This window comes from Pristiophorus japonicus, chromosome 13 (genome assembly GCF_044704955.1).
Source record: "Pristiophorus japonicus isolate sPriJap1 chromosome 13, sPriJap1.hap1, whole genome shotgun sequence".
Taxonomy (NCBI): domain Eukaryota; kingdom Metazoa; phylum Chordata; class Chondrichthyes; family Pristiophoridae; genus Pristiophorus; species Pristiophorus japonicus.
This window is the reverse complement of record NC_091989.1, coordinates 111408831-111424979: the sequence shown is the minus strand read 5'-3', so window position 1 is coordinate 111424979 and position 16149 is coordinate 111408831. Positions and strand designations below refer to the sequence as shown.

The window sequence follows — 16149 nt, the reverse complement described above, 5'->3', positions numbered from 1 at the left end:
TTCCTGGTTGTTGACCCCTCTGCTAAGGGAAATAGGCCCTTTCTATCCACTATATCTAGACCGCTCATAATTTTATACAACTCAATGAGGTCTCCCCTCAGCCTCCTCTATTAGAAGGAAAACAAACCCAGCCTATCCAATCTGTCCTCATAGCCTAGATGCTCCACTACCAGCAACATCCTCACAAATCTCCTCTGTACCCTCTCCAGTGCAATCACATCCTTCCTGTAATGTGGTGACCAGAACTGCACACAGTACTCCAGCTGTGGCCTAACCAGTGCTTTATACAGTTCAAGCATAACCCCCCTGCTCTTGTATTCTATGCCTAGGCTAATAAAGGCAAGCATTCCATATGCCTGTTGGGCATTAGGACTAGTTCTGGGACAAATAGGAGCTATTGTACAAAGACAGGCTACATCTGAACAAGCAGTGTGTTAATGAACTGGCAAAATGGTTCAATAGGGAAATTACGAGGCATTTAAACTAACAAGAAAAAGAGGGCTTGGAAAATAAAACCAAGTAGTTAAATTAGTTAAAACAAAGGGAGAAATAGATGAGGATAATATTCATGCAAAAAACTATTTAGCAAGATGAACATGGAGTAACAGAATAAAATCAAATGGACTAGCAATGAACGAGGGAAAAGACTGGAGTTCATGAGACATTAGTAGGGATGTATTACAGACCTCCAAATTGTGGAAAGAAAATGTAAGAGAAAATCTGCAGTCCGATGGAGAAATGTGCAGGAATAACAAAATTATCATTCTGTATTTTAAAATTATATTGATTGGGACAGAGAGGAAGTAAATTTGGGAATTCTTAAAATGTATACAGGACCCTCTCCTCAGCAGAATATTCATCGGCCTACAAGGGTGCAAGCTATCCCATATCTGCTTATGAGTAATGAAATAGAACGGTTAGATGATGCATACAATGATGAGCGGCCTAGACAGAGTGGATAGGACTTGTTTCTCTTAGCAATACACTGATTTGGCCTCAACTGGAGTATTGTGTCCAATTCTGGGCACTGCACTTTAGGAACGATGTGAAGGCCTTTGACAAGGTGCAAAAAAGATTTACAAGAATGGTTCCAGGGATGAGGGACTTCAGTTATATGGATAGATTGGAGATACTGGGGTTGTTCTTTTTCAAGCAGAGAAGGTTGAGAGGAGATGTAATAGAGGTGTTCAAAATCATGAGGATCTAGACAGAGTAGATAGAGGGAAAGACTTCCAATGGCGGAAGGGCTAAGAACCAGAGGACACAGATTTAAGGTGAATGGCAGAAGAACCAAAGGCAACATGAGGAAAATCTTTTTACACAGTGTGTGGTTAGGATCTGGAATGCACTGCCTGAAAGTGTGGTGGAGGTGGATTCAATTGTGGCTTTCAAAATGGAAACTGGATAAGAATCTGAATGAAACAAAATTGCAGGGTTATAGGGAAAGGGCAGGGAAGCAGGATTAGCTGAAGTGCTCTTGTAGAGAGCTAGCATGGGCTCGACAGGCTAATGGCCTCCTTCTGTGCTGTGACCATTCTGTGATTCTATGAGAGGTCAATAACCAGGGGACATAGATTTAAAGAAACTACTCGAAGAATTAAAGGGGAATTCTGGAGAATTTTTTTACCCAGAGGGCGGTGGGGGTCTGGAACTCACTGCCTGAAAGGGTGGTAGAGGCAGTAACACTTATCGCATTTAAAAATTACTTGGACATGCACTTGAAAGCCCATAACCTATAAGGCTACAGACCATGAACTGGAAAGTGGGATTAGGCTGGATAACTCTTTTTCAGATGTCACAGACATGATGAGCCGAATGGCCTCCTTCTGTGCTATAAATTTCTTGGACTCTATGGCCGGAATTTTGTGGGGATCAAGAGGTGCAGCTGGTGGCGAGTCGGGTGGGAAAGTGTTTTTTTTTTCACAGAGGGCCGGGACCCGGCTGTGAACCCGCGCCACATGCTTTTCCCAATGTCGGGTCTGTCAGCGCTGAGCAGACCCGACAGGCAGCGGCGGGGGACCCAATTCAGGTAATTAGTGGCTTGTTTAGAACCACTTTGGAATGATTTTCAGCTTAATTTTTGCATTTGACAGCTCACCCATGGGGTCCACGCTGGCCGTGGGTCATGTTTGTCAAGCTGAGGCGGGAGTTCATTGAATCAGCTGGTGAGTTGACAGCTTCAAATGTAACATAAAAGCTCCCATATTACAGAGATATCTTCCGTCAGTCACAAGCTCTTCCTCACTGCATTTCCAAAACAGATTCACCATGCTGCAAGTCTTTACACAAGTCTCCATCCAGTCTGACCTCATTACCTCTCTCACCATTAACAGATCGCCTCTGTCATCTCTATTTCACCTGCCATCTATTCCATCAGCATCGGTGCACTTTATACTCTCTCACCTTGGTCCTCAGAATCCCACCACGATCAGTCCCAACATCAGCATCACCAGGCACACCAGCAGCGCCTAAAACAACGCCAACCTTCTCTACCATCAACTGCTGCTACACAAGACAGAGGGCATCAGCACCCGACCACATTGCTGCCCGGGACGCCAGGGATGGCCTCACCAAGGCCAGATTTACTTCACTTGATGCTGTGCATCCTGGCTGCCACATGATGTGCCAGGTTGGCATCCCCACACACCAACACCATAAAGCATTCCTGCAATGCCCAAACCATTCCCTTCACACTCATCACATTGCGGAAGGTACCGTTCTGTCTCACCACTCACTGAAACACAATAAGCCATTTCTAAAGGTGCAAACAAATCTGTCCAAGAACGTAAAGTGTTGAAAAGGTTTCAATGTTTGACACCACATTAACAGAGCCTTTACAGGAACATTGCATAGAACACCCATGTACCTATGCAGACACGGTGGGCGGGCGGGCAAGTGGCGGGGGCGGGGGGAGCGATGATTGAACCTCTGATAATATTTCCGCGTTTATCTCGCGGGGAGATCTAGCAGTTTGTCAGCGACTCTGTGTGAAGCCGCCGCTCCATCTGCAGAGCTGGCAGGCAGCGAGCGAGGCCCGGCGCTCTGAGCAAACCGCAGCTCCAGCCGAGGTGGTCCCCCAAGGAAGCTGCTCTCCAGCGCCAGCTGCGCTCACTCACTCACTCGCTCACTCCTTCACTCCCTCACTCACTCACTCGCTCACTCCTTCACTCACACCCTCGCTCACTCACTGGCTCGCTCCCTCGCTCATTCCTTCACTCACTCAGTATGTCAACCAGAACCACACTGCCGTCGGTGCTGATCCTGGCAATGGTCTCCGCAGGTAGGTCACCCCGTCTCACCACAGTGGGAAACTTATCCTTTCAATCATCATCGGTTATTAACGAATCTTAGTTGGTTTATTTTTCCTCTTCCTTCGTTCCTTCCCTCCTCCCATTTAAAAATCCCCCCTTTCTATTGTGCGCGTTATTCTCTCTCCATGGCGCCCTGGTCATTTGGATGTAAAGGACTTCGGGACGTCCTGAGGCCGTGAAAGGCGCAATATAAATCTCTAATCTTTGCCAGCTCTGATTAAAGGTCAAGCGAAGAGTATATATGCATTTAAGGGGCGGCTAGATAAGCATATGAGGGAGATGGGAGTTGCGGGTTATGTTGATGGATGAAGATGAAGAGGATGGGAGGAGGCTGGAGTGGAGCATGTACTGGTTGGGCCGACTGACCTGTTTCTGTGCTGTATATGCTATGTAATCCTTGTGACCTGAAACGTTAACACTCTCTCTCTCTCTCTCTCCACAGTTGCTGCCTGACCTGATAAGTTTTTCCAGCGTTCTGTGTTTTTTTATATCAATGTAAGTCTTTCTTTCCCTCCAGCTGCCGGGAATTCCGTGCTCCGTGTGGGTCAGTTCCCCAACAGCGTGAACATCACCACAGGTGAAAATGTGACTTTGTACTGCACCTTCCCGTTGGCCCAAGATACAGCGAATGTGCGAGTGCAGTGGTGGAGACAGGGCGAGCGCAGATTCCTGGAGGCAAAAGGTGACAGCAGGCATCAAATGGAAATTACCAATAAGTTCAGCTCCGCCTTTCGCCTCCTGAATGCGGACATCTCGGACTCGGGCCGGTATTACTGCCGAGTAAGCAACGCGGGCAAAGTGGGGAATGGAACCGGCACCAGGCTCCTGGTAACCGGTGAGTGCCACATTTAAACTCCCAGCTGAAGATATTCCGTGTAGCTGCAGGTCTTCCCCGCCCCGGAGGCTCGCCCTGCTCAGTTCTTGCCGACTTTACAAGTTGGTGAGAGTAAATTGACACTGAAATCACTGTCCAGCGCTCGGGAGGTACCGAACTGGATCTCACAGTAATTCTTAGATTCACTAAGGATTGCTGTGAGATTAAAGAGGGGTAAATTACAGACTGTAAAACTCAGTTATTCCACAGTCCGTTACAGCGTTAATTGTCCTTCTCCTGGGCTAAAAAGGCCTCGACAAAAAGCGGTTTGGAACGACCCGCGGGAAACAGGCCGGTGTCCCTCTGTAGTAAAACAAGAAACCCTGAATTTTATGGAAATTGTTGTGCCCGGGCCGAGCTCCCAGTGCAGTGCCAGCGCCCCGGGGCAGAAGGATTTCTCTGTCACCTGATCCATGAAACCCCCAGCCCCTGGCCCTGTGCCTGCAGCTCCCGGTAAAACCCCACAGGGAGGCTGGGCTTTCGACTGCTTTGGGGTGCAATCTGCCCCGTTTAACCCCGGTGAACGACCCCGCGCAATGTGCAATCCCCGCTCCTCCCCAACTTTAAATCTTAACGAGTTTCTCCGATAAATTCACCGTTTTTTAAAGATTGCCGGTAGACTTTTAATTATTTTAACCTGAGCAATAAGGGATTTCCCAGCCCCCCAAATCACTGATTTGTATTCAATATAATGTGTCCCACCCGGCGACACGAGGCGTGTCTGATGTGATGTGAACCCCTCTCCTCCGCTCACCGCCAAAAATACAAGCAAAATCTCTAATAAATAAAAGTCCGACTGAATGTACTCCCAAAACTCATACAATCAGCAAAAGAGAATTGAATAAATCTGCAAGTATTTACATTGGATATGCAGAAACAGGCCATTCGCCCAACCAGTCCATGCCGGTGTTAATGCTCCACTTGAGCCTCCTCCCGTCTTTCCTCGTCTAAATCTATCCGCACAACCCTCTAATCCCATCTCCCTCACATGCTTATCTAGCCTCCCCTTAAATGCATCTTTACTATTCGCTTCAACCACTCCCTGTGGTAGCGAGTTCCACATTCTCGCCACTCTCTGAGTAAAGAAATTTCTTCTGAATTCCCTATTGGATTTCTTGGTGACTATCTTATATTGATGGCCTCCAGTTATGTATGCTCTTCCCCACAAGTGTAAACACTCTCTCTGCATCTACTCTATCAAAACCTTTCATATTTTTTAAAGACCTCTATTAGGTCACTGCTAAGTCTTCCTTTTTCAAGAGAAAAGAGACCCAGCCTGTTCATCCCGTCCTAATATGTATACCCTGGCATTTCTGCTATCATCCTTGTAAATCTTGGCACCCTCTCCAGTGCCTCTATAATCTTGTTTTTATAATATGGCGACCAGAACTGTACGCAGTACTCTGTGTGGTGTAACCAAGGTTCCATACAGGTTTAGCATAACTTCCCTACTTTTCTTTAAAAATAAACCTTAGTGCTTAGTTTGCTTTTTTTAAGGCCTTGCTAAACTGTGTGCCAACCTTTAGTTGTATTTGTACTCCGAGATCCCTTTGTTCCTCTACCCCACCTACACTCGCACTGCCCAAGTAATAAGGGACCTCTCTATTTTTCCTACCAAAATGTAATACCTCACATTTATCTGTGTTGAACATCATTTGCCAATTATCTGCCCATTTTGCAAGTTTATTAATGTCCTCCTGTAATTTGTTGGAGTCCTCCTCAGTATTGAGTACCCCCCCCCCCCAATTTGGTGTTATCTACAAATTTAGAAATTCTGTTTTTGATTCTAAAGTCTAAATCGTTGATATAAATATCAATTGTGAACAACATTTGTTGAGAATTTTATAAAAAAAACTTTAGCCTGGAAATTACATAGTGGAATATTTAAATCCCCCTATCAGTATTTAACGGGTGGATTACCTGGTTTATGTTATGCTATAATATCCCAAAATTGACGGTTTTATCAAATTAACCCGTTGTAATATTTCATCCACACTTGGCACATTTACAATAATTTCCTCTATTGGTAATTGTAACGGAGATATTAACTTGTTTTCTTTTACACGACGAATGAGGTTTTGCCCGTTTTTCGCTGCCATAATCTGACAAAAAGCGTTGTTCATAATTTTGAACTTGATTTAATGTCCATATAATTGGAAACATTCCCACAATATTAAATAAAATAAACTTGAAACGAAGATCTGTCTCGGCAAGTACAGGGAGAAATAACCCGGGCACATTGATTGGAAGGACGCCCCGGGTCTCACTGAATGGCAGCCCCCACCGGGTCTCACTGAATGGCAGCCCCCTCCGGTCTCACTGAATGGAAGCGCCCCACCCCGGGTTTCACTGAATGGCGCCCCCCCCCCCCCCCCCGGTCTCACTGAATAGCAGCCCCCCCCTCCCGGATCTCACTGAATGGCAGCGCCCCCCGCTCCCCCCCCACCCCCCCCCCGGAACACTTTGAATGGCAATGCCCAACATTTCTACAAAACAAGCTCCAGCAGTCAGTCTCAGCCGGAGTTGGTGAAATCTGGTGTTCAAATGAGTTATAATCCGCGCCACCTCCCAGCGGGAAGAGCTACTTTAAACGTGTTCATTGCTACAAGGGTGTGAATCCATACTCCGTGGCTTCGCGTGTCTGTTAATTTGGACACTTTGAGCCGCTTTCTTCATTTCTCCGATTGCTTCCCATCACACCTCACACAACGAGGCGCTTTTGCTGCCTCCGTTTCTCTCGGGATTGCTTGCCTCACCTTGTAAATACATGCTGCCAACCGGGCTGTGTGATTGTAGGAGATGATAAAAATATGTGTGATATCTGGATATTTCACCGTGAAACAAAGCATGATATATTACTCGCTGGCTTGTGTTTTACCGTTTACAAGACCAGCAACTCGACAGTTTTATGATGCTCTGAAACTGCACATGAACTTTTCGATTTTGATGTAAGATTTCTTCAGTGACAAAATTACTTTTCAACCTGCGGGCCGAGCTCCTGAGTTCTGAGTCTTGTGCCCTTTAGAAAGAACGGCAGTGAGGGTTTGAAATCCAACTGTGCAGCATTAATAAGCAAACGGTTTATTGCTAATATAGCGAACAGATTGGTAAATAATACCGGAGTGCACGGTTTCAACTATAGGATTACTGGTACCAATCCATCTGTACAATGTATTCAACCTACCATCTTTATCCCACGTAACAGACGCAGCAGAGCATTTGGAGTTTTTATATTATTACGGGTCATTCCTTCATTACCAACATTAACTTGCATTTCTGTAGCGCTTCCCGCATGCAGAAAGACATCGCAAGCTCTTTGCAGGACACTGGGCAAAGAGCAGATTGTGAGCAGGAGGGGGAAGGAGAAAAAGAAGAGGCTGAGTTGTAAAAAAAAAAGGTGTAGGTGCCGGGGAGAGAGTTCCAGGGGGATGAGTGGGTGACCACTGATGGGGCATCGGACAACAGAGAGCGGGCCAGCGTGGGGGCGGTGCATGCAGGAACGCACGACCGGCTGGGCATCAGCGAAATGAGATGGGGGAGGCAATTGAGGGATTGGAAGGCAAGGACGAGGACTTTAAAGTCAATTGGCTGGAGTATGGGGCGTCAGTGGATCTAGACAGGGACAGGGTGGTCGGCGTGAGCGTGGGGAAGCAGGCTGTTGTGCTTTGGACGGGTTTTAACTCATTGGAGAAATTGAGCCTGAAGGCGGTAACATTAACGAGGCTATGGCAGTAAAGAGGGAGAGGCGTGCAGAGTTAGAGCTGTAATGGTCTTAATCGGATGTTGGGTCAAATACCGAGCTTGGAATTCAGCACTTACACCAAGGCTCCACATTTCTGGGCTTGCTGGGCAGATTGGTGGTCTGCAGGGGTCCATAAGAACTGAAGATGGCTTCTTCGGTTTTACTGACATCTAGCTGGAGGTCCATATCTTAAGATCAGAAAGGCAACTGGAGGGGTGGTGACGGTTTTGGGGAGGGATAGCAGATAAATGAAGATAAAGGTACCAAGCATCGAGCACAGGGATAAGAAGAAGTGAGTATGCAGACATGCGAAAAGAAGCGGCTGGTGACAATATAATCTCAATGAAATGACAAGTAGGATTGGGACCCTGTGAGAACAATGCCGTGGATATACATAGTGGGAGAGAGCTGTTAGAGGATGATGGGGTAAATGGTGTTGGAGGCAATGGAGAGGTTGCCGTGGTCTGTTACATACAACTTTATTCGTTACTTCCACCAGCATGGTTTTCTGCTGTAGAAACCCCAGTGGAGGGTCTGGGGCAAGGAATGATAGGAGAGATGGGAGGGTCGTTGTTTGGCAACGACTCGTCTCATGCGCGGAAAGGAAAGTTAGAGCTGGGTGGTAGTCGGAGAGACTGGAAGGGTCAAGAAATATATGAATCGTTGACTTTAAGCAGTAGAAAACCTGCCAAAATAGTAAAGGCATTTCAGCTGAACAATTCTTTCATTAGGATCCCACAGTGCGGTTTCAAGATTGGTTCACTGCTGTAGGCGCTGTGCCTGTTATTCTGACGGTGGAATGGGAATGTCTCTACGACTAAAACCAGGGAAATAGATTGGAGAAAAGCTGATTTTGAAGGGCTGAGAATAGAACTTGGGAAAATAAAACGGTCAACAATATTAGCAAAAAACGATGTAGAGCAGCAATGGGAAACATTTAAACGGTGCTCAAGAGAGTGCAGGAACAATATATTCCGAATAACGATATAAGAGAACACTTGAGGATAAGGAAAGAGGCATACATTAAGTACATAGACAGCAGGGGAGTGCATGAAAAGGGAGAAAATGAAAAGATTAGGAGAGAAGTCAAAAAAACAATTAGGAACACAAGAACATAAGAACATAAGAATTAGGAACAGGAGTAGGCCATCTAGCCCCTCGAGCCTGCTCCGCCATTCAATAAGACCATGTTCAACAAGATCTGGTCGTGGACTCAGCTCCACTTACCCGCCCTCTCCCCGTAACCCTTACTTCCCTTATTGCTTAAAAATCTATCTATCTTTGACTTGAAAACATTCAATGAGCCAGCCTTAACTGCTTCCTTGGGCAGCGAATTCCACAGATTCACAACCCTCTGGGAGAAGAAATTCTTTCTCAACTCGGTTTTAAATTGGCTCCTCCGTATTTTGAGGCTGTGCCCCCTAGTTCTAGTCTCCCCCACCAATGGAAACAACCTCTCTGCCTCTATCTTGTCTATCCCTTTCATGATTTTAAATGTTTCTATAAGATCACCCCTCATCCTTCTGAACTCCAAGGAGTAAAGACCCAGTCTACTCAATCTATCATCATAAGTTAACCCCCTCATTTCTCGAATCAGCCTAGTGAATCGTCTCTGTACCCCTTCCAAAGCTAGTATATCCTTCCTTAAGTAAGGTGACCAAAACTCCACGCAGTACTCCAGGTGCGGCCTTACCAATACCTTATACAGTTGCAGCAACACCTCCCTGCTTTTGTACTCCATCCCTTTCGCAATGAAGGCCAACATTCCATTTGCCTTCCTGATTACCTGCTGCACCTGCAAACTAACCTTTTGGGATTCATGCACAAGGACCCCCAGGTGCCTCTGCACCACAGCATGTTGTAATTTCTCCCCATTCAAATAATATTCCCTTTTACTGTTTTTTTTCCCCAAGGTGGATGACCTCACACTTTCCGACATTGTATTCCATCTGCCAAACCTTAGCCCATTCGCTTAACCTATCCAAATCTCCTTGTAGCCTCTCTGAGTCCTCTACACAACCCGCTTTCCCACTAATCTTAGTGTCATCTGCAAATTTTGTTGCACTACACTCTGTCCCCTCCTCTAGGTCATCTATGTATATTGTAAACAGCTGTGGTCCCAGCACTGATCCCTGTGGCACACCACTAACCACTGATTTCCAACCGGAAAAGGACCCATTTATCCCGACTCTCTGCTTTCTGTTCACCAGCCAATTCTCTATCCATGCTAATACATTTCCTCTGACTCCGCGTACCTTTATCTTCTGCAGTAACCTTTTGTGTGGCACCTTATCGAATGCCTTTTGGAAATCTAAATACACCACATCCATCGGTGCACCTCTATCCACCATGCTCGTTATATCCTCAAAGAATTCCAGTAAGTTAGTTAAACATGATTTCCCTTTCATGAATCCATGCTGCGTCTGCTTGATTGCACTATTCCTATCCAGATGTTCCGCTATTTCTTCCTTAATGATAGTTTCAAGCATTTTCCCCACTACAGATGTTAAACTAACCGGCCTATAGTTACCTGCCTTTTGCCTGCCCCCTTTTTTAAACAGAGGCGTTACTTTAGCTGCTCTCCAATCCGCTGGTACCTCCCCAGATGCCAGAGAATTTTGGTAGATTATAACAAATGCATCTGCTATAACTTCTGCCATCTCTTTTAATACCCTGGGATGCATTTCATCAGGACCAGGGGACTTGTCTACCTTCAATCCCATTAGTCTGTCCAGCACTACCTCCCTAGTGATAGTGATCATCTCAAGGTCCTCCCTTGGAAGGCAAAGAGGAACTATGAAATTAAATTATCAAGGGACATAAAACAAAATAGTAAAATATTTTACAGGCACATCAATAAAAAAGAAAGGTTGGGATGGAATAGGGCCATTGAGGGATAGACAGGATAATACCACAGGTAATGATAGAGAGATGGCAGAAATATTAAGTAATTATTTTGCTTCAATATTCACCAGGGAGATAGAAGAGGTGGACATGACATTGGATGATGAGATTAGTAATGAGATAAGTACATTTAAAATAAAAAGGGAATATATTAAATAAATCAACCTCAATTAGGATAAAAACCCCTGGTCTGAATGGATTGCATCCATGTATTTCTTTTAATCTAGGAAGAGATAGCAGAGGCATTACTACACCTATTTAATAATTCGTTAGAAAAAGATGTAGTGGCAGAGGACTGGCAGATATCTAACATAATATCTATATTTAAGAAGGGGGATAGAACATGTCGAGGCAATTATGGACCAGTCAGCTTAACATTGGTGGTAGAAAAAATAATGGAATGCTACTAAAGGAGAAAACAGAAGAATATCTAGAAACAAAAAATATAACAATGAATAGTCAGCATGGATTTCAAATGGGAAAGTCCTGCTTGACCAACCTCATTGAATTATATGAAGAGGTAACAGAGAGTAGACAATGGTAATGTAGTAGATGTAATTAATTTAGATTTTCAAGTCCTTTGATAAGTTACCCCATAATAGACTGATGAACAAGGTCAGAGAATGCAGAGTCAGGGGACAAGTAGCAGAATGGATAGCTCGCTGGTTTCAAGACAGAAAGCAGAGAGTAGGGATAAAGGATAGTTTTTCACAGTGGCAGAGGGTGGAGAATGGTATTCCACAAGGATCACTGGGACCACTGTTGTTCAGAATATACATTAATGATTGAGACTTGGAATCAAAAATACAACTTCTAAATGTGTAGACTATTGGGGGCAATAGACAATAGGAGTAGGACGGCAACAAATTACAGGAGGATATTAATAAACTTGCAGAATGGGCAGATAATTGGCAAATGAAATTCAACACAGATAAATGTGAGGTATTACATTTTGGTAGGAAGAATAGGGAAGTCACTTATTACTTGGAAGGTGAGAATCTAGGTGAGGTAGAGGAACAAAGGGATCTTGGAGGACAAATACACGAATTGCTAAAAGTGTGATGCAAAGCCATAAAAAAGCAAACCAAGCACTAGAAAACATAAGAACATAAGAAATAGGAGCAGGGTTAGGCCAGTTGGCCCATCGAGCCTGCTCCACCATTCAATAAGATATGGCTGATCTGATCATGGACTCAGTTCCACTTCCCTGCCCACTCCCCAGAACCCTTTACTCCCTTATCGCTCAAAAATCTGTCTATCTCCGCCTTAAATATATTCAAAGAACCAGCCTCCATGGCTCTCTGGGGCAGAGAATTCCACAGATTTACAGCCCTCTGAGAGAAGAAATTCCTCCTCGTCTCAGTTTTAAATGGGCAGCCCCTTATTCTGAGACTATGCCCTCTAGTTTTAGTTTCCCCAATGAGTGGGGGCGTGGGGCTGTGAGGGGGCTCGGAGCTGTGCGGGGCTCGGGGCTGTGAGGGGCTCGGGACTGTGGGGGGGGGGGCTTGGGGCTGTGTGGGGCTTGGGGCTGTGGGGGGGGGGGCCTCGGGGCTCTGAGGGGATCGGGGCTGTGGGGGGGGGCTTGACGCTGTGGGGGAGGGGGGCTCGGGGCTGTGAGGGGTTCATGGCTGTGGGGAGGGCTCGGGGCTGTGGGAGGCTCGGGCTGTGGGGCGGGGGGGGGGCTCGGGGCTGTGGGGGTGGGGGCTCGGGCTGTGGGGGGGCTCGGGACTGTGGTGGGGGGGGGGCTCGGGCTGTGTGGGGGGGAGCGCTCAGGATTGCTCAGTGGAGGCAATTTGGTGTTGGACGCATGCGGAGAAAAGGATTAGCAGGAATTGCGCTGGCGGGGTGTAGTCGGTGATATTTGTCCTAACTCCCGCTTCTGTATAGGCAGAAAGGAGACTTAGTACAAATAGTTACTCCGAATTTATATAGAAACAGCGACATTACTATGCCGGGTATGAGCTCCCATAGTATTCAGAGTATTCCGGGCCTTTCACTCTGAGCCGGTTTGATGGGGCGGGAGGTAACTCAGTCCAACGCCTCCACAACAACAGAACGGTTGTGTCCCAGAAAAGGGAAGGTGGCGGCTGAGGACGGCGTGAGGTTACCCCACTCATCCCGCCTTTCCTAGAGCCGCCGTCAACAGTATACTGACCAATATTATTCCATTCATTTATCACAAGTCTGGGCTCTCGGTGTGAGATTGATGTGAGACTGGAATTAGTGAATTAACCCAAGTAATTCTCAATGGATCTGCATTTATTCACTATACATCTATCATATATATGTCTGTGGTTTATCTCGATGAAAAGCATAACGTACACATAAAGCGGCTTTTTGTACATTTCACCGGCAGTGGATATAAGGAATTGAGTAAAACTCACACATATCTCGACAAGTGCCCTGAGAATGGATGTTGCACAGGAAGGGGTGCACATTGATTTTACACCGGTCAATGTTGCGATTCTCAGAGTTGGGAAACAACGACTGATCCCAGCAGAGCCGGGAACTTCCACTGTCCGAGTTTCCAAACAGAGGGCTAGAATTTCAGTGTGGTTCTCTCGTCGTAACTTCGGCGGAAACCCGGGAGAAATGGCTCTGACTTTGGCGTCCTGTGTAAAACCCGATATGACAATGCAAACTAGGGTCGGGAGAAAATGGCCAAACATGACAGTGTAAATAGGATGGTAGGAACAGATTAACAAAAACAGAGTAAATCGAATGAGTATTGCAATGTAAAATAAGATCGAGAAAATGACCAAACCTGGAATTGAATAAATTCGGATTCATTTTTATTTAAAAGCGACATAACTCTTTCTCTCGTTTGTCCCAAAGCTCTCTTCGATCCTCCGCAGATTGTCCCCACCCTGTTTGGAAAAGAGTCGTCGGCTTTCCTCAGACTTGTCTGTACCACTGGCGGCGTTCGCTCCAAGGAGTTGAGCATCAAATGGTTTGCGAACGGCACCGAGATTGTAAAAGGGACCCGCAGTGACATTCAGCAACGGCCAGGAGGGCTCTTCCAGATTTCCGGCTATTTGGAGCAAGTGCAGCCCGCTCAGAATGGGACAGTTTACACCTGTCGTGTCTCCTACCTGGACAACCAGGTTCAAACCCTTTACACCTACATTTCCAGTTCTGAAGGTACAGTCATTTCCACCGATTCTCAAACATTGCTCTAGACTTGCACATTTGGTCTAATGTACACAAGATATGTTACATTGAATTTATATCACATTGGATTTTTCTGGAAGACAATTTAAGAAACGCTGGGTGGGAATATCTCCTGGTTTAACACACTTTTGCCAGTGGTACCGGAGCGGGAATGTTCAAATCCATGCTGGTTATTTAAATGAAACGAAGTGAAATCAAAGGCGATATCCCGCCTCAGTCACACTGGACAAGACTGACACTCGCGTTCAGCTGCCACCCAGCCTTACTCGGTGACGAGAAATGTGGAGGGAAGGTTAAATGCTTATGGCAGTAACTTGAGGAGCAAGCTACCTTCCACCTGGAACGCACTGCCTGAAAGGGTGGTGAAATAGTAATTTTAAAAGGGATTTGGATATATTTTGAAAAAGAATAAACAATCCAGGGCTCTGAGGAAAGAGGAGAGTGGGACTAATTGGATGGCTCTTTCAATGAGCCGGAATAGGCCTCCTCCCGTGCTGTATGATGCTATAATATACCAGTGGCATTTCCCTCTCTGAGTGCAAGCAGCTAATGGAAAACCTCTGAGATAGTGCCCTTAATCATTAGAATAATCAGCAACGACCATTTCCCACCCACCCCACACTGAAGAGAGCTCCCAGGGCAGGAGCGTGCTGAAGGTATTGAAATGAGACTGACCCGTCACAATTCCGAAGGGTTAGTTTAGCGGGCAGTCTCACTCAGTCACACTGCCAGCGCCACTGCCGGTGAACAGGCAAATTAAGATACAACCTGTGCATTGTATCATAACAAAAAGGATCACAGTCCTAACAGTCACCTTAATCCAAATTCACTTGGGTGGCAAAGGCCTTCATCTTAAAGGTGCATGGTTTTCATGAGAAAGTGTTAAGCACACCTGTTTTTATTGGAGGGCGAGGACACAAAAGCATATTTTTTGCTGCGACAATATGATTTGGGATTGACACAGTCATGTACTTCAATATGATTCGTGGGGCTGCTTCAGGTAAATAAATAAATATTTTACCAAATGCCTTCTCATGGAATCCCTTTCAGGAAGCAATATTTTTACAATTCAAAGAACTCCTGTCAATCTGTTCTGAAATTGAAGTAGAATCTGTTCAACTTTAAATAACATTGACAAATTTGGATAGCAACGGTGACAGTTAGTACAGGTCTGTAACAGAGAGCGACAGTGAGTGCAGGTCTGTAACAGAGAGTGACCGTGACTGCAGATCTGTAACGGAGAGTGACCGTGAGTGCAGATCTATAACGGAGAGTAACAGTGAGTGCAGATCTGTAACAGAGAGTAACAGTGAGTGCAGATCTATAACGGAGAGTAACAGTGAGTGCAGATCTGTAATGGAGAGAGTAACAGTGAGTGCAGATCTATAACGGAGAGTAACAGTGAGTGCAGATCTGTAACGGAGAGTAACAGTGAATGCAGGTCTGTAACGGAGAGGGGCTGACAGTAACGGTGAGATTCTCCAGTCCGTCAGTGGGAGGGCGTACAGGTCAGTCACAGAGAAGGGCAGCTTTATGCAGTGAATGAGGGCTTGGCTGGAATAGGAGAGGGTGGAGAAGGTAAATTGAAATATTTCTCCTCTACCCATTGCCACATGATCTCCCTGACTTAATTTTACAAACATACATATATATGTTTCAACCATTATTATTTGCAACCAACATGTTTACTAACCAGGATGTGGTATTGTCAGATTGATCACATTGTTACTTTGTATATCAGTGTTTGAATTAGTGCTAAAACATGAATGTGTTGCATTGTTCTCACAATGTGGTGTGATATAACTATTAATTTGAGTTATGTATTTGCACTTTGTAACATTACAGAGAGCGTATCAGATGTTCCGCACTGGTGGATCTATATCTGGACAGGGTGTGGAGCGTTCCTTCTGCTGCTCCTGATTATTATACCAATACTTTGTAAATTCTGTGAATGCAGAGGTAAGCATGCCATATTTTGCTAAATGGTTTAAATTTAGAAATTTCAATATACTTTATTTATAAAAGCACAAGTTGCAATGAACTGAAGTGATATTGTAAGTGAATTATATTTGACTGTACTCATGGATTTAAACAATGAGTTCAGTGAACACTGAGGAGAGCATCATAACACGTTGGGGAACGTTGAT

The 16149-nt window shown here is 45.4% G+C and overlaps 1 gene segment (V, D, J or C); it reads left to right on the top strand.

Annotated features, from left to right (window-relative positions):
• The first annotated feature begins 3163 nt into the window (after nucleotides 1-3163).
• LOC139278168 (T-cell receptor alpha chain V region CTL-F3-like) lies at nucleotides 3164-13823 on the top strand. The segment is given in 4 exon segments: nucleotides 3164-3280; nucleotides 3829-4146; nucleotides 13667-13766; nucleotides 13811-13823. Coding segments are annotated over 4 exon segments (486 nt in total).
• The last annotated feature ends 2326 nt before the right edge of the window (nucleotides 13824-16149 follow it).